The 25,319-nt window shown below is 37.6% G+C and overlaps 1 protein-coding gene and 1 long non-coding RNA gene across 2 annotated transcripts; one reads left to right on the forward strand and one right to left on the reverse strand.

The window, feature by feature from the left end:
* The first annotated feature begins 2,016 nt into the window (after window positions 1–2,016).
* LOC114464932 (uncharacterized) lies at window positions 2,017–17,928 on the forward strand. Its single transcript, XR_003674272.1, has 3 exons — window positions 2,017–2,237; window positions 3,409–3,411; window positions 17,919–17,928. It is a non-coding gene; the product is annotated as an uncharacterized LOC114464932 (long non-coding RNA).
* LOC114464924 (lysozyme C-like) lies at window positions 13,831–24,838 on the reverse strand. Its single transcript, XM_028449598.1, has 5 exons — window positions 24,571–24,838; window positions 20,991–21,233; window positions 18,727–18,790; window positions 15,122–15,166; window positions 13,831–14,716 (listed from the first exon to the last, which is right to left on the reverse strand). The coding sequence occupies exons 1-5, from the start codon at window positions 24,713–24,715 to the stop codon at window positions 14,638–14,640; spliced, it is 576 nt and encodes a 191-aa protein (XP_028305399.1). The 5' UTR covers window positions 24,716–24,838; the 3' UTR covers window positions 13,831–14,637.
* Window positions 24,839–25,319: the final 481 nt, after the last annotated feature.

The raw sequence follows: 25,319 nt of genomic DNA on the forward strand, positions 1-25,319 counted from the left end.
CATAATCCAAGATGGCGGTGGCCCGGACTACAGCCGATACTATGTAATAAAAGCCTTAAAAGACATGAATATATTGAAAAGAGTGGATGGACAGAGGCATAAACATGCAGACTTTCACACAGACACACACAAACTTATTAAACACACACGGACCTCAGTAAACGGAACAGGCTTCACCGGCCGGTTGGCACTAGGACCCAGAGGCGGAGTAAGTGCGTCCCCTGTATTGCATTCACAGGCTGTAATATCACCAGTTTATCATTTTACCAGTTGTTAGAGCTACTGTCTTTACAAGGGAGATAATATTTATTACTGGTGATTGTTTTCTGGAGTTCTACTGGGATTTTTACCAGTGATTAGTTCAAACTGACACCGTAGCCAGACACACACACACAAGTGTGTCACACACGTCACTCATTAAGGAAGGTTGCAGTCATTATACGGGGTGGATTAAAGAATGTTCTCCGTGTTATTATCACATTATAAAAAGTTTAAAAATAGCAGGAATTAGTGCTGGTCTGGTCCGGGCAGCCCGAGTTCGAGACAAGACCAAGTCAAAATGCTTCAGAGTCCGAGACCATTAACATTTGGTCTCTAGACCTAGACCAGTCTCGACTACCACAACACTAGTGTTTTCAAGCCAGATTTAAAGGAGCTGACAGTTTGTGCAGACCTCAGGTGCTCACAATTTCATCCCGCAAGTTTGGTCCTGATTCTGAGAACACGCAGTAATGACCTGAGGGACGGATGCCTCCTGGGAACTAACATGTCAAAGAGATGTTGTGATCATTTGGCTATTTAAGGCGTCATAAACTAGGAACAGGATTTTGAAGTCTATTCTTTGACACACAGAAAGCCAGTGTAGTGATTTTAGGTCTTGGGTAATGTGGTCCATCTTCTTAGTGTTATAAGGACTCCTGTAGAAGCATTCTGGACCAGCTGCAGCTGTCTGATTGATTTCTTGTTAAGACCTGCAAACACAGCATTACATGAATATATGTAGCTGAAAATGAATGAATGAACAAGCAGGTCTACTCCTGGTTTAGACAAAAAAAACCTTTGATTATGATGACCAAAGTCAGGTGTTAATAGGCAGACTTAGTTATAGGTTTGAGGTGCTTGTTGAAAATCAGGTCTGAGTCAATGACATTCCCAAATTTGCAGCCTTTAGTGACATTATGTTTGGGTGAGCAATGATTGTTGTCCTTTGACTTTCAGGTCGAAATACGAAAGAAAACAATAACTAATACTAAATTAAATCTCATTAAAGGTGCAGTCTGCAACTCTTATAAAAGTGACTTTTTGTCATATTTGCTCAAGCTGCTGTTCTTGCAGCCTTTGGCAGATTGCCAGAATGCACCCGACTGAGCAAAAAGAACCAATTAGAGCCAGGATTGTGTTTAATGGGCTGTCTGACAGCTGTTGCTCACAGTCCCTGCCCCTTTCCCAGAGCTACAGCCAGTGACGTGCCGTCAGGGTAAGCAAGGTAGGCAGTGCCTACCCAGTGGTGAATTGATATATTGATTATTTGTTTTAATTATAATATAATTATAAATTATTTATTTTTCCATTTCCAATAGCTTACAGTACATATAAGTTTGAAAGTGTCCGCATTTTGTGCGTTTCATAGCCCAAATTACTAAACAGTGGTATTTCCTGGTACGGCTGCAGTGTCTCACTTCGCTGTGAAGCAGGAGGAGGCCACGCCCCCTTCCAAAAGCACACGGCAGCTCTGCCTCTGTTCCCATAGCGTGTTTTTACGTGACTGCGTATGCGCAGTCAGTTCCCCAAGATGACAACCATTTACGTCCAAAGGCAGCATGAAGAGCTGCCTCACTGAGGCTGTTCTGAGTTGTTGTTGGTGTTATTTTCTTCATGTTTCTGTGTTTCCAACACAAACAACGGATGCACTGCCGTGTAATGAGATATATCTTGTTGGGAGAGTATGGAGGCTATGTTAAATAATTGTTTATGTTTCTTTAATGGTGTTTTACGATGTTGATTTTGTCAGATGGCTAAATACTTGTTCATGTGGATCTTGTTGGGTTTTTTCTTTCTTATTATGAATTTTATATTTTGATAAGCGCATTGAGAAGGCTTTGTAGTAAATTGCTTTCTACAAATAAAGTTCATTTGAATTGAACTAACACTTGCCAGCAGAAACATATGGAATTGTCATTGGTGGTCTCGATTTGCAACTTGCCTACCCAACCCTAGTGGTCACGGCACATCACTGGGTACATCTCCATCTGTTTTACAGTGTATGGTCTGGAGGAGTAGAAGATGGAATTGGTGACTTTTCAGCTTAAAAGGTCATTACTGCTGCTTGATTTACATTATGTTTGATGTGTAATTGTTAAACTAGAACTCTGTACTGCATGTGTTGTTCATGTAGCCTCCTTGTGGGTTGCTGTAAGTGACACTGTGTTGTTGCTGCTGATGCTGAGGTTTGTGCACATTGAGAGAGAGAGAAGCGCTGCAGTAATATGCTTTTAACAGAGCATGTTATATTACTGCGATGTTGCTGTCGGACTAACGTTCGCTTGTTAGCTCCTCTGAGGGAGGGACTTTGGAAAGTTTGGAGGCAGGGCAAGAGAGCAGCGGTGATGGGAGGTGGAGAGAGGGATCTGAGAGTTGTGGACTGCACCTTTAAAGAAGAAAGCACGTGTTTGTAAAAATGACCAATGCCAAATTTTGATTATGTAGCAAAATATTTACAAGTTATAACATTTTATAACTAAATGAGATAGGGCCGTGTAAAACAAAAGGTTAAGTTTCATAAAACTTATTGTTTTATTATTAAGTAATACAAGGGAACAGCAAACCTATAAGAGCATTTGCATCTAAAAGTTTTGCTCATAGTTGTACACTGTTATCTTTCTATTATACAATGTCTTTCGATTGATTTGGATTTGACAGACAGACAGACAGACAATGTATTTGTCTGTTTTTTTGTTTTTCTGTATTTCTGTTTTGGTTTTCAGTCAGTAAAACAAAATAACCACACCATTTATTTGTTATTTTGATTTGGTTTTAAAATGGACTAACTAAAGAATGAAGGGTACATGGATTTAATTGGATTGTCTGTTTTTTTATTTTTCTCTTTTTTGGTTTTGGTTTGAAGTCATTAAAACAAACTAACCACACTGTTTATTTGTTATTTTGATCTGGTTTTTAAACGTAATAACCAAAGACTGAACAGTGCACGGATTCACTGGACTCTCTGTAGATGAACTGGCTAAAGAAGAATTGAATTTGTGTTATTGTGTTTGTTTCTGTGTTAGGACTGTGATAAATTGGTATTCGACTACTTTAATAGCATTGTGTCATATGTGTTGTAGTTGTAGGCTGTAAAATGCATAGGGAGATAAAATAGGAGAGCAGACCAGAGTATATTTAAAGATAAAGTCTGTTAAATTGTGGATCAAAAACTCAAAAAGTACAAAATCCAACTAATAAGGCTTTTCACACATGCGCGACCTGGGGGGGTCATAGGTCGAGAGGGATATAAACGTCAACAAGGTGGGTCAGTCTAACAGCATTTGTAATTTTAGTCCAGAGATCTCAGTGTTTTAATAGTGTTTATATTATTAATATTACATATATTTGGACTCAAAAACCGATATGAGCAGCTCAGCAGCAGTATCAAAGCCAGGCAGTCCTCTTGTTTCTACACAGGTGACCCCTGGTGCACAAAAACATCGACCACCTGGGTCTCCAGCAGGGGGAATTCCCAGGAATGATGCATATATCTGAGCACTTTTGAAAACCAATGGGAGAAGCAGCATCAAAGCCACAGAACTCCCTTGCTTTGACACTCCTCCTCCCATGCTTTTAACTTGTTTTTGTTATGTATTTCCTCTATTTACCTTTATTGTTGTTCGTTTCTTTACGAGGTACACCATTTGCTAACCAGGTCCATGATTATTTTTATCAAGCTATCATTTTAAATCAATTTACAAATTTGAAAGAAGTGCACAAGATGTACAGGCTGATAAGTGAAACAGCACTGATCAGCTGATTGGTCACTGTTTGAAAAGCCAGGAAAAAACAGAGTTTTCAGCTTGTGTGCTGCATTAGCTTTAGCAACTAACACGGCATTTCTGCCTTGGAGACCGATACTACGTTTCCGCAAAAAAACTTTCAAGGAATCAATGCTACGACGGGAAAAATAATCTAAATTTCTGTCAGGCTCACTGTCAGCAATGGTGAGTTTATCCCTCTTGACCTTTGACAGCTTATTAACTGACTTACAGACTGACTAGCATAAGGACATAGACTGACCAGATAAGGGAAAACATCTAACTGACAGTGTCCAAACACTACTTTAAATTGTGGAGGAAGGCCATCAGAAGATGAGGCATACCTGAGTGGAAACACAAGGAAGGAGAGAGACTGCTCAATCTTTCAGTCACAAACAAGAGCGGCTGATAAGACCAACTGAAATTTCAACCTACAAAGATGGCAAACCCAACCAAACCGATTAGAAATTAAATAAATTAAGGTATGATCAAAACATTAACGGAAATTATATAAACAACTACAACTACAACTGATGATTTCTCACTTATAAATCCAGAATCCAACAAAATTAGTAAAATATCCCCATACAAACCCCAGAGTGTGACGTGTTATAGGAGAAGAACTGTGTTTGCTCAACTTGTGTTTCTATTGTTATGACATTTTTCATTGTATCATTCAAATCAAAATGCATTTTGTCTGATTCTGGTGTCTTTATAACTGTACTAAAAAAAGAGATGGTTGGATGCTGAAAGTTTAAAAAAAAGTGCAGTGTCAGTTGGTGTGGTAGGATTATTCAGGGATCCAGCAGTGGTGTCATGACAGGTCTGACCCTACGTATTTCTGTCCACTTAGCTGGACACGTGAGCCATAATTACAGCTGCCTTCTGCACGCCCAGCCTGTAATCCTGCAGCGACAAATCCCACAAACTCCCCTCCCCTCACTCAAAGCACTGCCTCCCAGACAGATGTTGAAGCTAACATCTGGAATGTAGACATGTTAGTCCCTTATTAAAATTGCTTTCAGAATAAGACAGATTTGGAAATCTGTAACAGGAAAAATAAATACATCTGAACAAAAGCCTAAAAAAATCCTACTAAAATCCTACTAAAATGTATGTTAACTATGAATAGCCTTAAATGTGTGCACATGCAGTATTTGACAATCATTCCATTCAGATTGCACCCTGCCTTGCACTCATTCTCCTGCGATAGGCCCCAGAACAACCTGCAACCATTTACATGTCAATAAAGATTGCAGAATTTGTAGGCATATTCATCTCAAAACCTTCTTCGAACTGTTTTCATATATTCAGCTTGATAATGTTTTATACCAATCCAGTATTCCTTTTTTTTAGTCTTCATGAATGATGTAGTTAACACCTGACTCTACTAGGAAAGGCTTCACCAACTCCTGAGCCAGATAAGCAGGTATTGAAGATTGAACAAGATGTAAATGAATAATTGTGGTCATTTGCAGTGGTTTCTGTTTGATGACGGAGGCTTCTTTTTGGGGCTTACAGTGGGTAAATGCTGTGTAAATCTGTTGAGAAAAAGCCTTCACGACCTGTGAATGTGGTAGACTGATGAAGTTGCCAACATCGCTTTCTCATTTTGGTCTGACACAAATTAAGGTGTGTAAAGCTTACATAGACTGAAAATTATGAGCTGCTGTGAGGGATGAGAAAGTAAGTGGGATCAAAATGCAAAGCATTCGTTACCAAATATCTTGTTAAGGTCAGTGGGTTTGACACGCTGGGTTCAAATCATACAGCTATCAATCAAATAGGCTTTGAGGTATACTCTCTTAATAGCTCAAAGGGAATAACTTATCATGCATATTCAGCTCATTTATTCAGATGTTGATGTCAGACTTACCCAGTGCTGTTGTGTAACAGAGAAAAAAAAAACTTAATTCCTTTTATTATACACTGCCTGTTAGTGTCGTACTTGCATTGCCAAATCATTGGATGATACTCAGCAATTAACGTTAGTTGCTGGTAATATTGTTGAATTTCATTTATTTAATACTCTCAATAAATCATGATTCATGCATCTGTATCTATCTATCTATCTATCTATCTATCTATCTATCTATCTATCTATCTATCTATCTATCTATCTATCTATATACACATTGGAATCAACCCTTGATATTATGTATTCTCAGTGTAAAGTGCTGAGAACAATACACCCCTGTGCGGTCTCATTTGGAAATTTCTTTCTGTAAAATTGAATTTGATGGGTTTTTGTTGTTTTTTTACCCCCAACTGTGCTCCACGTGTCTGAGGGTGGATGTAAAGTGGAGCCCCTCCTCTTTCTGCCACCATGCTCTGTTGGCACACGACATCCATGTACAAGGATGTATGTACATACACAGGCTTCTCTCTCAATGATATAGGCCAGCTGCAGGACCACAAATCCCATCAATGTCCTGAATCCTGTTGCTGAGGCATGTGTGTGCATGTGAGCAGCTGCTTAGCCGGTAGCTCCTCCTCCTATGCATGACCAGCCATCTCATCCTAGCATTCTGCTTGCTCAGTGAAACCTCTGGATTAGCAAAAAAAAAAATATTCTTGTTGTTCACAATTGACTGCTTAAATTTACAGACTTCTTTTGACAATTCTCCATCCCTCCAGACAAAAGTATCTGATCATCATGAGGGTGCTACTGGAGAGCAGCTGGATGAAGTTTGGACCAGCAGACAGAGGGTCCTATGACTGGGTGACAGGACCTCCTTCTACACGAGAGCAGCAGGTGTGTAGATTTATGTAATGGAAATTCAATCTTCAAGAATTGATCCTTTAATTTTTCAGATTTTTTTGTTGTTGTAACAATAACATTTCAACAAAAGGGTATACAATGAGAATGTTAGAGGAACAGCTAAAGTGGAGCAGTTGGATAAAAGGTCAAGGGATTTGATGTTTTGGACACGTGCAGATGAGATGTGTTCAGTACATTACCCTAAAATGGTTGGATGTAGTGAAGAAGGATATATAGATTTTTTTTGCTTGCATTGGTGATGCAAGGTATATGACTTACCCATAAAAGGAACAGCCAAATACATTTTAGCCAATAAATGCTACATCATATAATTTTGAATATGGACACACAAGGCTGTACTGCAATTTAATTCAAGTATTTAAAAGACTGATGTTCAAAAACAGGGAGGCACTCTCAGCTGAAAGGTTGTGAGCATAAGTCAGTGGAGTTTGTGAGGTCTGTTTGTCCTTGTATTTTCTTCTGATAATTTAGTTTCCTTCCACAGATCATAAACGTCTATATTACAGGTATCTGAGTGAGTTTGTGGGTGTAAGCTCTGGATACGCGTTGAGCATACTTTGTTTCATACCTTATTGTCAGATGAAAGTAAATCCACTGTGACACAGTTCAGAATGATCAGATACAGATTTGAAAAAGGTTAAAACACATTTACTGTATACTTACACTATCAGTTTTTTCAATCAGTAAAATATCACTGAGTGCTGTGTATTTGTCACTCTGTTTGAAGCAGCTATTTATTTTTAACATTGAACACACTAAAGAATGATTGTATTGTTACAAGTAAAAAAAACTTCAAGTTATCTTGTAAACAGACCTTAGATGACCTAATCAACTAACATTTTATTTAATTTGATTATTTCTTTTTGTGGTTATCCTTGAAGTTACTTTATTGTGACAAACTGTTGACTTTGGTGCATTCAACAATTGTTCAAAGCATCCACTGTTGGATCACTGTTTCAAATAATGTGCAGAAATATCAAATTTAAATATAAACTATTCTTTGAGTAGAAATTAGCATTTTTAAAACTTTAATTATAAACAATCCCAGATGTGGTTTAGTTAACTTTACATGTTCTCACCAAGTAAATTTTGATCCTCTCTACATAATATATGCTCTCTAGGTTAATGGGAGTGAGTTGACAGCTTGGTAAAAAGTGTGTATGTGAGCACTTTGGTGCCCCTGCCACCTGTGAACCTCCTAAAAAAGTGAAGGTTTAGATTAATGATAAATACACATGACCATTTAATGAAATCACCTTTGATTTTTAACTCCAAAACTATTTTACTCTTTAAATTCCAATTGGGCGACCGTGGCTCAATGGTAGATTGGGTTGTCCAATAACCAAAGGGTTGGCAGTTTGTATCCCGCTCTAACCTAGTCATTGTTGTTGTGTTCTTGGGCAAGGCACATTACCCATTGTTGTGGATTTCCCTTTATCTAAATGTTGATGTGAAGGGGTTGAAGAATTCTCCGCTGACATCTTCATGATATAAATGCAACATTTATTATTACGTGATGAAAAAGTCAGATCACACCATGGCTGTCTGGAGAGTGCAAGGTCGAAAGCAGCTCTGAAGCTCCTCCAAGCAGCAGGTGTCTATATACTTCAGTGATATGTCACCTGACATCTGCTTTTCTTTTTTAACATTAGCTCATATATCGGAGATTAATGGTTCACAACCTATCAATAATTTGATGACGGGGGCCCTCTATGACTGGTGCCCCTCAGGCTTAAATGTGAACCAGAATGTAAAACAGATGGCACAGAAGACATGTGTTCTAGAAACGTAAGGATATTACTACAGCCATTATTGATATAGCACACTGGGCCTCATTCTGTGAAAATATCATGATACACTTTACACAAGAAAGAAGGACTCTCAAGTTTGCTGTGAGGACATACAGTACATGTGTTGAAACTGTTAACCTTAGTTCAAAAGAGTATAAACCTTTTAATATCAAAATGTTAAGTACATCAATACACTACACCATGTTGCCTCATATGAATGGGTATGAATTAAGCATGAATGGAGGCGAGCCACGCTTCTGTCAGTGTGTCTCAGAGCAGCTACAATGTAGCTTACCACCACCTGTATGACTAGTGTAAATCAATGATGGGTTCTGTGATGTGCTTTAAGCCATTATTATTATTATTATTATTATTATTATTATGAAGTATTTCCAATGATCTGTATTCTCAAATTCTTAAATCTGTTATTTTCTTAGTACAACAGAGCATCATACTTTCCAAAAATTCTAGACCATTGCTGATGAGCTAATATAATAACATAATATTACAAAACGGTCTCAGCCCACTGACAAAAATCACACTGCGTTAAAATAAACAGGTGTTTTTGTTTGTCAAGCTTTACACCAATTCAGCAGATATTATGGAAAGCCACTAAAAACAGAGAGATTATGCCCTCAGAGGAGCACAGGGGGGAATTGGGGACGCTGTAAGCAGATGTAAGCTGCAGTGCCACATGTTGCTCTCTCACAGCTGGAGGGGACCATGATCACCCTTCTAACACAAGCATGCATTTCTAACAGCACTCTGTTTTGCTAGCATTAATCTAATGTTCACAGTGGCAAGGGAAACCCAAAATAAATCTGTCTCCGAATGCTCACTTACAATTACGTAATTAAGATTACAATTCCACAAATCCAATCAAATACTCATGTGATGTCAATAACAAAGGACCAGATGGATGGATGGATGGATACAGGTAGCATAAAGTTTGAACTACAGGATTTTATTTTAACCTTGATAGCATAATAATAAGAATAAAACAGAATGCCACTGAAGTAGCCTATGTTAAACTGCAACAAAAGGTCATTTGATCCTTGTTTTCAAAACAAACGTCACTTGTATCTTAATAATGTAATTAAAAATCACAATATTAACAACTTAATGAAAGATAATAACCAGTAGCTTCCTTTGTGACATCCTTCCATGAAGTGCATTGTTGTTTAAAGTTGTAGTTGACTGAGATTTGTCAGCAGAGATGTTAGCACGTACCAGTAAATCTTTAGCTGATACTCTCAGATTCTTCTTCACCTCATCTTGCAGTCATGTTTTTACAGAACGGCCACTCACGGAGAGCACCAACAGTGCTGAACTGTGACCATTTATAAACTGTCTGTCTTGCTTCAGACTGATGAACAAAAAGGCTTTTAGAGTTACTTTCGTGACCTTTGCCACCTTCATGTAAGTCAAAAATTGTAAACCGTAGGTCTTCTGGAAGCTCTTTTGTGTGAGGCATGGTTGATACCAAGCAAAGCTTCTTCAGGAATGCAAACTCAAAACTGTGTTTTTAATGGGCATGACAGGTCAGACCAACATTTTCAATCTTGTCACATTGATTGGACTCCAGATTGGTTGACTCCTGACTCCCATTAGCTCTTGGAGAAGTAGCTGGGCTAGGGGTTTACATATTGTTCTTACTGTATATCAACCTGTACTGTGAAAGTTTACATGTTGTGTTAGAATAAAACATGATATCTTAATTTGCGAGATATTCGTTCAAGAATGCAGTGTTTGACTTTTGTTGTGACTGATGAAAATTAATTTTTCATGACCAATTCATAGAGAAGTTCAGGTAGTTCCAAAGGGTTTATTTTCTTGCAACTGTATCTCAGAGGTAATATTTAGCTAATGACAAATACAAACACTAAATTAGCTCTATTTGGTCCACACTGGTGCAATGTGAAATGATGGACAATATATTATATAGTATATATTTTTTATTATGCTTTGAACATGATAATATAATTTCCTACCACTCAATCAGGACAAAGTTTTTTATATCAAACCTGTCTTACTAATCCACAGGGCCAACAGTGGAATGAACTGGAATTGGCAGAGGAGAATTCAGAGCTGGTTGTTTACATCATTCTCCCAGTTGTCTCGGTCCTCTTACTGGCTCTGCTGGCTTCCCTGGTCTACTGCCGCTGGTCCCACAGGAAGCTTACCTTGGCCAACATCATTGCTCTGGATCTGCAGGATGCAGCAAGCAGCGCTGAGTTTCTGTCCTCGCTGACCAAGAATGCAGAACGCCACACAAGCACCAGCTCTGATGGATCTGATGGCGTTTTTGTCATGGTCTACCTGCCACCACCTTTTGAGGAAACACTCACCAAGATCACCAGGGCTGCCAGCCTGTCCAGCTCCAAAGATGTGGAGTCAATAAAGATTGAAGACCTGGAGGCAAAGCTGTGTCCAGAGCTTAAAGCTAATGGGCAGTATGTGTGATACAAATTCAAAGAAAAAGACATAAATTCATTATTTTTTCTTTTTTCTATAACATTGTGATCATATTTTGTCAACTCAGGAGATATTTTAGTCTTGTTTAGCTCCTTGTCATTCTCTTAGAGTGTATTTAGGTTACTGTGGTTGAGCCTCACCCACATTAGCAGCATTTCTGGCAAAATTAACATTTGAAAAACAAACAGTTCAATGGCAGCTTAAAAAAACCCAGAGATTTACATTCATGGTGACAAAGTTTAGCTGCTAAAAACAACCAAGGGTTTCAAAAAAGGTATGAACTTAAGTTGAATGTGAAACTGGAAAGCACTCAGACCTCTGATAGCAGTCACCCATGCATTGTCAACTAAATGTTACAAAGATATTAACAATAATCCATTTATCCATGTTTTTTCCAAAGTTGGTGTGGTGATGAATGAAGTTGCTCTTTTTACCACCTTCATTATCATCAGGGTGGATGGTTGAAATCTTGAGAATGAAAGCTATATGGTCAGCTAATTCATAGAGATTTGGTATTAGATGACTTTTGTCAGCCTAATTCATGTGCTGTGGTGGATCATTCATCTGGATGAGTGAGAAAGTGTGTTAACTATACAGCTTGCACAGGTAGAGTTATTTTACAAGAGAGTTATTGGCACTCCTGCTTCAAACATGTTATATAAAAGTCCTGTTAATCTTCAAATTATTAAATTACAAATATTACTGTAGTATGTACAAGTGATTAATCAATGCATGGTTGTGTAGTTGTCAGCGCTTTACAGCAAGAAACCATGGGACCTTTCTTTGATTTGTGTAAAAACATTAATCAGGAAATAAATAATTAGTTTAGCTCCAATGGAATGCTTTACAGTTCCTAGAAAACAGCAAGTGATGTGTATACATTCATACATGTGGGAGTGGCAAAGCACGGGCAAAAACACTACACATTTACCGGTCTCATCAATTTGACATCAAGTTGAGGTGTATGTGGCCCCGAACTAAAATATAGCTTAACATCCCTGATCTAATTTTTAAATAAAAATGGTCCACATTGTCAGATTTCCCAGATTTTGCTTATAAAAAGGCCCCAGTTCACAAATCAAAGCAGTCATGCTTTGATTAATCTTGTTTTTGCTTAGCTTTGTTTCTGGGCTCAACAACAAAGCCACTATATTGGCCAGGCAGAATCGTCACACCAATGGTCCCTGAACAAGTTTTGATCGAGAAAAAAGTTTTACTAACATGAGAGAATTTAAACACATTCACACTGGGAACTATTTTTCAATGAATTGAATTAGGGGTGTTGAAAAAAATTGATTCGGTGATATATCGTAGTATTACGTCCCGTGATTCTCGGATCGATTCTAAATAAATCCATATTGATTTTTTTTGTAAACCTTTATTTAACCAGGAAAGTCTTTTCCACTGCAGGAGACATTGTAACTGCACAAAGAAGTGTGCTGAAACCTGGGCACGTTGACCAGCTTGTGTTTTTTCAACAAAATCTCAAATCTTTTATTTGTTGTTCTCGGCATATACCTCAGTTAAGTTGCACTAAAGTCATGTTGCACTAAAGTCAAAGTTGGTTTAAAAGTAATAATGTATGTTTTTTTTTTCAAGTTGTTGGCACATGGCATGTTAAAGCCAATGTTTTGAGTGTAGAATATACCAAAAAAATATTTTTCATACATAATGTCCTCATGAAGGTGTACATATTTAGAGATTAGTTGTTTCTCACGTCATATATTAAAAAGAAATTGCAATAATCGACTTATACTTTAATATCGGGATATATCGTATTGTATTGTGACCTATGTATTGAGATACGAATCGTATCGCCAGATGCCACGCAGTACACACCCCTAGTTTGCATGCATACAGTGTGAGTGATATTGTGCTTGTTTTTATCCATGGACAGGACATAATTAATTTTTCCTCATTTGACTCCATAAACGTTATGTTGGTGTTGTGGATCATTTGATGACTGATATCCAACAGCATCACAAGTATTCTGTATTTAAACACAAGTTTAATGAAATCATCTCCTTATCGTGTTACCTCAGAGACATGAGGCACATTTGATCAAACAAAGTGGTTTTTCCACTTTACTATGTCAGCAGATTGTGGGTACAAGCGGCCACATTTCCCTCAGAGATAGGGTGAGAAGCTCAGTCATAAGGCAGGGGTTTAGAGTAGAGCTACTGCTCCTCTGCATTGAGATGAGCCAGATGAGGTGGCTAGGTCACCTAATTAGAATTCCCCCAGACACCTCCCTGGTGAGGTGTTCAGGGCATGTCCCTCCAGAAGGAGACCTAGAGGAAAACCCAGAACATGCTGGAGAACTGGTCTGGGAACGCCTTGGGATTCCCCGGGAAGAGCTGGAAGAAGCGGCCAGGGTGACGGAAGTCTGGGCTTCCTTGCTAAGGATGCTACCCCCACGACCCGATTCGGATAAATGGAAGATGGATGGATGGATAAGTCAGCTGTTAGTATACCACCAATTCTGAAGTGGCTCTCTATCTCTATGTTTTGAAAGTTTTTTATATTTTGCTGTCCTTTCACTGTTATTATGACACCCTAAACTTAACTTCAACTTACTGAGACTTCCTGATGTGGTGCAACCACATTTTATGCTGGCATGTAATGGTGCTTTGTATCTGAAACACCTCACCCATGGGTGTGGTTAATGAGACATGCACTCTGTGTATCTCATATCCTGACTAAAGATAATTTGAGCTGAGTGTGTCTGTGAATAGAAAATAATAAAGACTGAGCAGGTGGACAGAAGAGAAGAGTTGCTTTTATTTGTTGCATTTTACCACTTTTGTGTCCAGAGACAGAACTTTTGGCAGACCTCTCTGCATACGTATTCATTTCAATAGCGTTATTCAACACAGTAACTTAACCTGTCAGTCACCAGGTGCTGTACCTGAGGTGTTCCTGTCAGTTCCTGAGGGGGCTGTAATAATGATAATACATTTTATTTTGAGATTATCATGCAAATATCGATAATACGAGGTAAACACATACACTAAATACATCCGATTTATAATAATAAAAAAAAATAAGGTGGCCAGAAATAATGGATTAGTTAATGATCAGAGGGAGTTGGTGAGTTGAAAGAGGTGGGATTTCAGTGCCCCTGACCACACCCCCAATTTTGCTACATACTGTTGACACCCAATTAGTTCACTTAGTATTACTAGTTTTCACCCACACCCATCAAATAGTGTGGTATTAAATTGCTTGGCCTTGGCCAATATGGCTCTTCTTTCTGTCTTTCTGCTCAATGCTATACTACAATATAAGTAAGCTCATATTATTATAAAGAACTACTGCATATTTCCCCTTTCATCTACTTATTGAGCCAGATAGGCTCTATATTTAAACATTTTTTACTGACTTTGACTTCCAGCACATTTAGTTAAATCTCCTTATCCAATTTTGTCAGGCGCTGACCTACTGTCAAATTATAATTATCATAATTATCCTAATCTTGCTTTTTACATCAATAGGTAATTTATTTATCTAGCTATTGATGTGGCTGGAAATGTAAAATAAAAGTTTTAATAAAATGTAATGGAGAAAATTAATCATTTCTCAAACATTCAGCGAAGTACTCAGAGTACTCCACGTTCCTGCACTCTTCCTGCATGATGAATTGAAACCTGCAAAGAAACAGCAGTCACTCATTAATGAAGACAACAACAAGGGTTTTACATGTGACTTCAATAATTCTACATGGTAATGTGATGGTGATTCATTGTGCATTCGTTGGTATTTTCTTTTCAGTTCTTTTATAATATGTGAAAAGTTTCACATTTTAAAAATGTTTTCTTCAGCCTCTTCTCAGCTCTTCATACCAAATGTAGAAACACATTTTGTTGAAGTAGGATATAATTTAACAATTTGACAGATATATTTGCTGTAACATACAAAGAAGTTCTAATTTTAAACCACCTTCCCCACATTGCTCATCCTAATGATAATAATCTCCCTTATTCCCTATTTAGCTCTGATTATAATATTTAAAAATATACATTTTAAAACAGGTATATAAGCAGAATACTCACATTTTTTGTAATCCTTTTGAGTCGGCTGTTCCAAAGGCATTTTTACTGTTTAATAAGAGTAAAAAGTAGGTAAAAAAAAAAGAAAGAAAGAAAGAAAGAAAGAAAGAAAGAAGAAGAAGCAGCAAATGAAGTCAGTCATAATCACATTAATGAAACATTTTTCTTCTTTAAAAACAAACTACAAAAACCTCTAGTTTTTTACAGTCATTTGTCTGTTTTTCAGTTCAAATGAATCACTTTGTATATTGAGTTGTAATGTATATCATGTCTGTAAATTAATGAATAATTACTACTACTAACCAACAATGAACACATTTTTTTTAAAAATAAATAACATGGTGACTTCACAACTTCACTAAACAGCCATAGAATAAGTTCTTTACCCACATCAGTATTTGAGTATCTTTGAATGTCATCATAATGGGAAGAATGGGTCCAATGGTTTTGTAGTCTACCACACTAAATATGTTGCACTTGATCTTTTTTGCCAACAAAACTAGACTTCACACTGTTAAGCTGTGCAACCAACCTTAATTGTTGTGCTATTGACTTGCATTATTTGCATATCATTTAGTGTCAAAACTCTAATATGCAACTTCACATTGTTTTGGCAAGACCTGCTTGGGGTGATACTTCAATGCACTCTTTAATGTCAAAAAAAAAAGAAGTCCTAAATCGAGTTGAAAAACTTATACAAAAGTGCAATTCACATTAAATTACGTTTGTTTTATTGGTAGTTTAAAATCGTATTAAACCTTGATAATCTGTGCACTCTTGGACCACTAGATAGCGTACTTGGACCAACTGCAGAACACATGAAGTCAAGCTGCACTATAAGCCCTACTGCATACGACCGTGGCTCAGGTGGTAGAGGGTCGTCTTCTGAGCGAGAGGTTGGGGGTTCGATCCCGGGACCTGACTATGTGTCGAAGTGTACTTGGGCACGACACTGAACCCTAAGTGGTCGACTAGCGCCTTGCATGGCAGTCCTGTCCCACTGGTGTGTGAATGTGATTGATTAGGTGAATGAGCTGATATGTAAAGCACTTTTACATAAATGGAAATGGAAATTCTTGGCTGAAAATGAGAAAACCAAGGTAGAAAACTGAAACACCGAAAGAAATTTTCATGCCACTTATTAGTACCATTGTATTTATGGTTATGAATGTGTCCTAACATATTTATTCAGCACTGACTGTCCAACAATGCACAAAATAAAATACTAAATAAATTGTTTAATTGACACGACTAATGTAGAGATTAAATAATATTGTATAGGCCTTGGCTGCTGAAAGAGAGTCAAATTAAATGTGTTCACCCATAGAGACACAAAGGGGCGGATTCACTAAAGGTTTAGGGGTATTAAAACATGTGCAAAACTATGGGGTGCCAAGTATAAAAAATTTAGTGTAAAAGTTATAGCTAACACATTTTCTTTATTTATCTCACTTTTCTCATTTTCCTACATTTAACACAACATTTAACCACATATATAGAGGTTAAAAAAAAGCATTAAATCTAAATATCTAAATCTAAATGGTATATGTTATATCTAAATGTTAAATCTATATCTAAATATTTAATATAAATCTAAATTTTAAATCTAAATGTTATATGTTATATCTAAATGTTAATTCTAAGTCTAAATATTTAATCTAAATCTAAATGTTACATATCATATCTAAATGCTAAATCTTATATCTAAATGTTAAATCTAAATCTTAATGTTTAAATCTAAATTTAAATATTATTTGTAACATATACCATTTAGAATTAGATTTAAATATTTCGATTTAATGCTTTTTTTTTTACCTCTATATATGTGGTTAAATGTTGTGTTAAATGTAAGAAACTGTGCTAAATATGAGAAAAGTGAGATAAGTAATGAAAATGTGTTAGCTACAACTTTTATACAAAATTTTTACACTTGGCACCCCATACAAAACGTTACTCCACACGTTGATAAGCCGTACAAACCCCAGGGAATCAGGAGTGCGGGGCTGCTGCACGTCGCAATGCGCCCTCAGCCCATTTACCGCGTTTCCCTCTTATGAATATGTTAAGTAGTCTGTGACACTGCAGTGGAAAGAGGATGCTGTGCGCACTATAGACACACCGCTTCAGTAATGTTTTGACTGTCAAACTCTGGTATTGCATTGATGGAAGGAGCATCAGGCCAGAATCAGCTGATCAGATGCGTAATTTAAGCAGTGATGGCACAATGTTTACATACGAAGGTGTGGTTATACAGCGCTACTCAGGAGGTCAGACCTGCTGGATGATGGTCAGTAGATCATCTTCAAATGGTGCAGACTGATTTACAGACTGTGTTGCTGCAATAACTCAGATCAATAGCGTCAACAGATCAATAGGAGGGTTTCTGTCCAAACCTGCCTATTTTTCGTGGATTGATCAGAGCAAAGTTACAGGACCTGACGAAGCAGCCACATTAAATTAGGGGGGGAAATATTATTAGGTTTTAGTTAAATTGTTGTTTTTTGTTTTAAAAATTGTATTTGTTTATTTAGTTTTCTACATTATTAAATGATTGTGCAGCAGACAGAGAAGTCCATCTGTTTCCAATTTAACTTCCTTAAATTTCATTGTGTGCTTCTGTGCACTCACGTCTCCACTTTGAATGAGCGAAACGCTCATTTAAATAGAGCGGTCTCCACCACTTCTGCATGTGCACTGATTATTGCTGCAATCTTAGTGAATTCCTCGCGTCACTAAAGGATTTATAGATGCAACTGGTTTACCACCCCTTATTTCAGATCTTTGTGAATCCGCCCCAGAGTGTATTAATAAAGTTATTGATGAAGAGCAGCTTCTCTGCTTTATCACAGTGAAGTCTGGTCTTAACAGTGTTAGCTCTGCTGTCCATCTCCTGCACACAGCGTGCTTCTCTGTCTCCAAGAGGGTGCCCATTATGGCGTGCATTATTGCACCTGCACACTACTTTAATCCCACATCCAAGTACTCATCTTTATAAAATGGACTAAGTGCAGTTGCGATGAAGTGCAGAGGATCTCTGTGAAACATGTGCTGACAAACTCTAAAGCCAAATTTATGCTGCTCATGAGTAGTTTATATTTTTTGGAGCCACGCGTCAGGCTGTGGTGTTGGATTTCGTGTCGACACAGAGGGCTACATGTAGCTACAGTGTCACCGTTACACAGAAACATAAATCTCACTTGAGTGTACTTTTCATTGTTTTCACTTCGTGCTCCGCTTTAGTGTTCAGATGTATTGAAATACAGCCGCTCCGCAAACAAGTTGGCCAATTTCCAAACAAGTACATGCTGACCGTGGTCAGCCAAAACATCCTGTTGCCCCTAAATTAGGGGTTAGGGGTACTCTAACTCTCCCTTCTTGCCTTCCAAGAAGGCAACCAAAACAACAATGGTTAAACGAACAACTATAGTTTGTGAGTCTAGGTCTCAAGTGATTCTGTCACAAATGATTCAGTGTATGCTGCTATGGGTTTGTTGTCACTTACATTTTGTCTTTCTATTTTTCAAACTAATGTTCTTTTTAATTTGACATGGTATCGCTGTGTGGTGTTAGACAAATCAACTTCACTTCAAATAAAAGTTTGAACTTACACAAGATGTCTGAAGAATGTCAGCAGACATTGAAAGTCATCATCTATGTTGTTATCGAGCAAATCTGAAAGAAACACTCAAAGCATGTTAGACCAACATTTATTAAAGGGGCAGTATCATGAAAAAATCACTTTATAATGGTTTTGCTAGAGTGATATACAGTGCTTTAGCCTCATTCAGAGGGCCAAAGTTGAAAAAGTTCTGTTTCCTCCCTCTCTTGTTATTCCACATTTTTTAAAAAGTCAGCTCCGAACGGGCGAGTTGGATTTTTCTCGTGTTGTGACGTCGCATCACGGAAGCTCCTCCTCCTGGCAATCCTGGCTCCTCCTACCCTACATAAGAATGTGAGCTCCTCTCTCTCAAAGTACCTCACAGGTAAAACAAAAACTGCGGTTTAATATAGAATAATCATTATACTTTATTGTCCTATATGTAACGCTACATACACAAAATGTGTACTCTGCATTTAACCCCTCCCTGAGGTTGCTTTCACACATATAGTCCGGTGGACTGTGAGGTTCAGGCGGTGAATATGCATTTTTTCATTTTAATTTGCTCCGGTCCGCTTTCACACATTCTATTTGCCAAGCGCACCAAACTTTCTGAACTACGTCACGCAGGCGAAACGGTTGGTCTCCGATTGGACAGAATAAAAAAAAAAGAATCCTTCAACTTCCAATGGCGTGACGATGTGGTTTCTCTTCCTATGTTTTCCAAAAGAAATCCTAAAACAATCCACGTAGAAAAGTAATTAATTGAAACTCACCTATAATCACACAATGCCACAACCTACGCTAATGCGCTACATAAACACAGAGAAGACTCCGCTCCGTCTCCATCTGTCAGCGCTCAGAGCCGTCATATCACCGGTAAGGATGCATTATAAGTGAAGATATGAGAATATATACACAATAAAACAGAGCAGTCAAGTGTGCAGCCATCGCTGATCATGTGAACAGTTTGGGAAAACAGAGATGAGTGAAATAAATGAATGATGTAGGAATAATGCGGAAGGGGGTGAGGAAATGTGACGTTTTTTTTTGTGCTGACAATGGCGACTCTGAAAATGGATTGATGGATGGACGAACGGATGGATGGATGGATGGATGGATGGATGGATATTTGTGTGTGTTGTTGCTGGAGCACTGGGTTGTGAACGTGTGCTCGTGTCTGTTTCCGTGACGGGAGGCACGCAGCGGCACAGCGGCTGCTGTGCTGTCACTGATGGAGTTGCTCCGTTACAATTGCGCTTCAATGTAAAGCCCTACATTTGCTCCTGGTTGCTTTCTCACATGGTTAAAGACCGCACCATGTTTCGCTTGAGTCGAACCAAGACCTATATTTTTCAGAGGACCAGAGTTCGCTTGTTTGCTCCGCACCAGAGTTTCAGTGACCTTTCACATATCACAAAAAGACCGGAGTATCCGAGTAAGTGAAGCGTGGTGCGGAGCAAAGAGGCATCTGTGAAAGCACCCTGAGAAAGCAACGGAGCAGCTCTGGTGAGTGTTTAAAAAAGATTACTGATTCTGCTGCTGCTGTGATAAACACACACTGTGGAGCAGTGTTTTTGTCGGACTCACAATCACAATAGCCACTTGAATAGCCATGTGTTTTACTGTAATGCGCAGTTTTTTGGCTGAAAACAATAACAACAGTGTGTGGATAGCAAAAGAAAATTGCGAGGGTATTCACCCTCTCAGAGCGAGGCATCAAGTCTACAGACACGCCCACTTATGCATATGCATGAAGGCCTCAAAACAGCCTGTTTTTAGAAGCGTCATTAAAGTAACTTTTCAGATGGCTAAAACTCTGGAAAACAGGCGAGTTTTGGAAAATAAACCTCAAATACTATGTTTTTGGGGATCTTAGAACAAATGGAGATGGGTGAAAAATAGCATAATACTGGACCTCTTAAGCATGATTGTAGAAAGCATAACAGAGCAAGAGCTATATAAAAACAGCACTGAGAGCGAGCGCAAAACACCGCCAAGCACCAAATCTCCTCTTTGCCAAATATTTGCAGTTATCTGGATCAGTGATCCTGATCATTCACATGATCTATCCCTATTAATATACAGTCAAAATTTATGGGCACCCCCATTATTTCAAAAAATAGCGATGAAATGCGCAACCCGGATACGATCCAGATGAAACTCATGATCACATTATTACCTCCTTGGTGGTGATTAAGAGAATATTTTCAGTTGTAAATTTTCCCCAAACAAAGACTATCATTAGTAAATAAACTTGAAATAGCCACTCACCTTCGCAGTCAATGTTACAGATGTTTGGTGATGGATTAGTTCCATCACTGCAGGTGAGTTTACTGCTGAGCTGGAAAAGGCCATAGAGTGTCCCCATCTCCTCGCTGTCCTCACAGCTGTGTTGAAGGTGGGGCTGGGGAGAAGGCTGCTGTGGATCCGTTTGTTCTTGAGGGTTCGTCTCACAAACCAGTTCCTTCACCGCATTGGTGTTAAAATCCGATACTAGCTCTGCATGACAAACAACTGATAGAGGGAGAAAAGTGATCCCATTACAATTTCAAATAATGTTTTCTGGAGTCTATCTTACACTAGCTCATACTAAACGGGGCCTTAGGTGTGAGGCAGGTTACCCCCTGAAAAGGACACCAGTCCAGTCAGAAAAGCTTTATACAGTTTTATAGGGGTTATTTAAATGACTTCTAACTCCCTTTAATTGGCCTGGCAGACTCCGCACGGAGTCCGCTCTGCGGATGTTTGCTAGAGTATGTTTGAGCCTTAAGTAATGGAGAGTCTGATTTCTCAGCTGCTGTTGAAGTTTTTCATACAAAGGAAAAATGATACACAGCCCCTTGTAGATGGCCTCTTTAAAGAAAAACATGTGAAGAACACAAAACCTCTTTTTCTGGTTGGATGTGGCTTACAATGTCTTTCTATGGTGATCCCTTGGGAAATAAAGAAAAACTGCCTGAATAGATGCTTAACAAAAGGAAATTTGATTTCAATATTAAAGTTTCAGTATTTTAAAAGATATCATATAAACATATCAACCTTTTAGAAATGAATAATGAAGTAATCTGTGTAACCTGAGCAAATACTCCCTGGGGGATTAACAACAGTACTAGGAAATGTCAGTTATGATGTCAGGGGGAAGAGATTGATCATAAATATTTGTTGGATCATCTTTTCAAATTTTTCAGCAGCTGTGGTGGCTGACCCATCTTATTAGCTTCATTTAGTACAAAACCTGTTATATTTTGACAACTTCTTTATATTATCAGTGTAGAAGATGGTCTATTCTAACAGATTGTGTCATTAAATATGTTTTACCTTGTCAAACATTTGTAACAAGTTAGTATTAAGTGAAAGATAAAATAACTATTATTGACACAGATGGACATTGATAAATGTTATTGCAATTTTTGTATTCTGGTCGACCATCTGGAGCAACTTAGGATTTAGTTTAGTGTCTTGCCCAAGGAAACATAGGCAGGTAAAGCCTTGGGTTCAGTCATCCTACTTAGCCAGGTTGGATATAAATAATTACCAAAACACACCTTTGAGAAACCAACCACATGTAATGACCAAACCATACCAGTATAACACAATTATTCAAAAAACTTATTAATCAATAATCCTACATCAGAACTTTTGTGCACAGTTTTAATCAACAAGAACATAAACAGTGTGAATAGATATGATTGACAGCCTAAGTTAAAAAAATCACAACAGGTTTTGAAAGTATGAGAGCTGTGTGTTTGTCTATCTTATCTCAATGTTCTGGGACACTGGTAGCTTCAAGGTTGTGAGTTGAAAAGACCAGATTAGATGCAATCTTCCCACTGTGTCAAAGGACTGTCCCATGCCAAAGAAAAACAGGAGCGAAACAATGTCTGAGAAAAATGTGAAGAAATCAGAACATTGAGGCTCAAGGAGCCTTGCTTCTTGCTCTTGGTGGTTGGCCATTGGTCCCTGAACATGTTGAGGTCAGGGGATGCTCTCAGCCAACAGCTGTGAAGATGACTATCTTGTTTTTTGTTATGGAATTGTAATTCCTGGAGTGAATGGGAGTGCGAGCGATTGACTGACTGTCCATCTATGTTTGCCCTAGACTGGTGCCCTGTCCAGGGTGTACCCAGGCCCCACCTAGCGCCCCTTATGAGCTTGAGAAAGACTTAAGCACAGCAGACCCCTGCGACCCTGAACAGGATCAAGCGGTCCAATAAATGATTGAATTGTAATTCCTGTTGATTTACTTCCTGTCAGTTAAATGTCTGTTATTAAATGAGAGCAAATATTAGAGTAATTTTAACTATACTTACATAAAATATCCTTATCTCATTTAAACATGTAAACCTTTTATGATTTTTTAATAATTTTTGGCCTTTTGTTATCCTGACTGTAAGTGTGGCACATTGAGATCAGATGACATGAAGTGCAATACAATAACATCAATTATTGATATCTCATATGGTATAACAGTAATCTGCATTATTACATAATCTTGTCAATTTGTTGTAAATTAGTCAAATTTTCTATTTTATTTTCTAATTAAATAGATTAAATCAATTAAATAAAACCTAAATTTTACTTCTGCCAAAGACTGCTGCTCGAGCACGAAAAGGTATCTCCATACAAACGATCAAACTGTGGAATCCTTCCTCTTTTGGGGTTTTGCAAGATAACTTTTTGTAAAGTTAAAGTTAACAAGTTTAATTTGGTGCAAACATGCACAATGTATTTTGTGGTTGTTGTTCAATATCACCGCTGTACAATATAGTGCAATTATTATAAATAAAAGGGTTGCACCATTATGGCCAAAATGAAAATCACAATTTTTTGATCATTATTGTTATCACAATTATATCACAATTATTAATCATTTTTGGTAAAAAAAAACAAAAAACAAAAAACAAAACAAAAACCACACTACTTTTAAACAAACGACGTGTAGAATTTACAGTGCACATTGAAGCTTTAAATAAGAATTATAGTGAAATAATTAAAGATATTAACCCAATGTACCAAAGACCAACTAAATGAATACAGTATTACAGAGTGCAGAGCCTCTATTATAAATGTAAATATTATAGATCAGGTTTGTTTAATCGTGGCAATCAAAATGGTGATAACGATTAAAATTTGATTAATTGTGCAGCCCTAATAAATAATCAATTTCATGTGTTAAAATCTAAGAGGACATATCACGTCTTTGGTGAAGGAGCATTTACATTTTCTGTGGACAATTTGCTTTTTTCTTACACCCGTCCAAAAGCATGCATTTTTTATTTATTGGAGTCCAAGTCTGGAATCACAGTTCAGCTTTTCTCGCTAAAGAGATCACTAGTCTGAAGGTACATATCCCTAATTTATTTACTAACACCATACTGGTGTAAAGGCTGGTTTAAAATAACTAAGAAATACTGACCATCTCATCTCTAATTATATTCAAGTTACTGTGTACCGTAATTAAAACATTTGGATCACCTTTTTGATGAAACTTTGAAATTTACTATAGAATTAATATTGTTACTCGTCAAAGATGATTTCCCTCACTTTCCGACTGCACAGCTACCTGAATGTTAGCAATATGAGACAATAATAATATATTATAATATTATTTTGTATAGCTAATTATTTACATTTATCCTACCTCTATGCAATTTTCCTGTACATTTGAGATTGATGTAGTCATGCATTACATGCCACCAATATTTAATTAGTCAAATGCGATTCAATTTAGACTTCAAAAATATTGCATTCAATCTGATACAATTTCCTATAAAATGTGAAAAGAAACAGAAGAAAAAGCAACTTTGACAGTAACAGGTTTTGAAAGGTTTCCAGGGATTTGGTAACTTACTCTTAGCTACAAAGTTCTCAGTCATCCCAGCTTGCTCGGCCTCCTTCGACATCAGGCTCCACAGTTCACATTTGGACACAATTCCACATTTAACTGTACAACAGCATCCAAACACTGCTAAAAGGAACACCAAAGTTCCCCTCATGTTAACTCCAACTGTGCTTTCTAACTCTGAGAATGTTAGTGGTACAATGATGCAATGATGACAATGTAGAGCCACTAGTATTGATAGAGACCTTATATCATTTGTTCTCAGACAAAGACCATAAGACCACTCCCAAGATCCTGCGTGAGTACAATGATGGCTCTAAATCTCAGGTTCAGCTTAGAGTTTCACATCCTTAATAAGGTCACAGGAGGGAAAATGATACTTTTGTTTAATTCTAGGTCGTCATCATCGGTTCAAAAAGATTTGAGCATGGGACCAGCCACCTGATATGGTTATTTTTTTCACCTGACCTTATCAATTTTGCTTGTTGAACACCACAGTCACCTTTTCTCTCAGCGTACATAACAAAACACACACAAACACACACACACACACACACACACACACACACACACACACAATTCTAATGTCTAGAATTTGTAAATACTAGTACAGTGCCTGTCGGAGGTATGTATTTATATTGACATTGTCGTAGCAAATTATCTAATAATGTTTAATGATACATTTATATTTGTCATGTGTGTGTGATTAAGGGGATAATTTGTTTTTTTAACTCTGTGCCTGTTTTCTCTTCTTCTTC

The sequence above is a fragment of the Gouania willdenowi genome, chromosome 1 (genome assembly GCF_900634775.1).
Source record: "Gouania willdenowi chromosome 1, fGouWil2.1, whole genome shotgun sequence".
Classification (NCBI taxonomy): Eukaryota; Metazoa; Chordata; class Actinopteri; order Blenniiformes; family Gobiesocidae; genus Gouania; species Gouania willdenowi.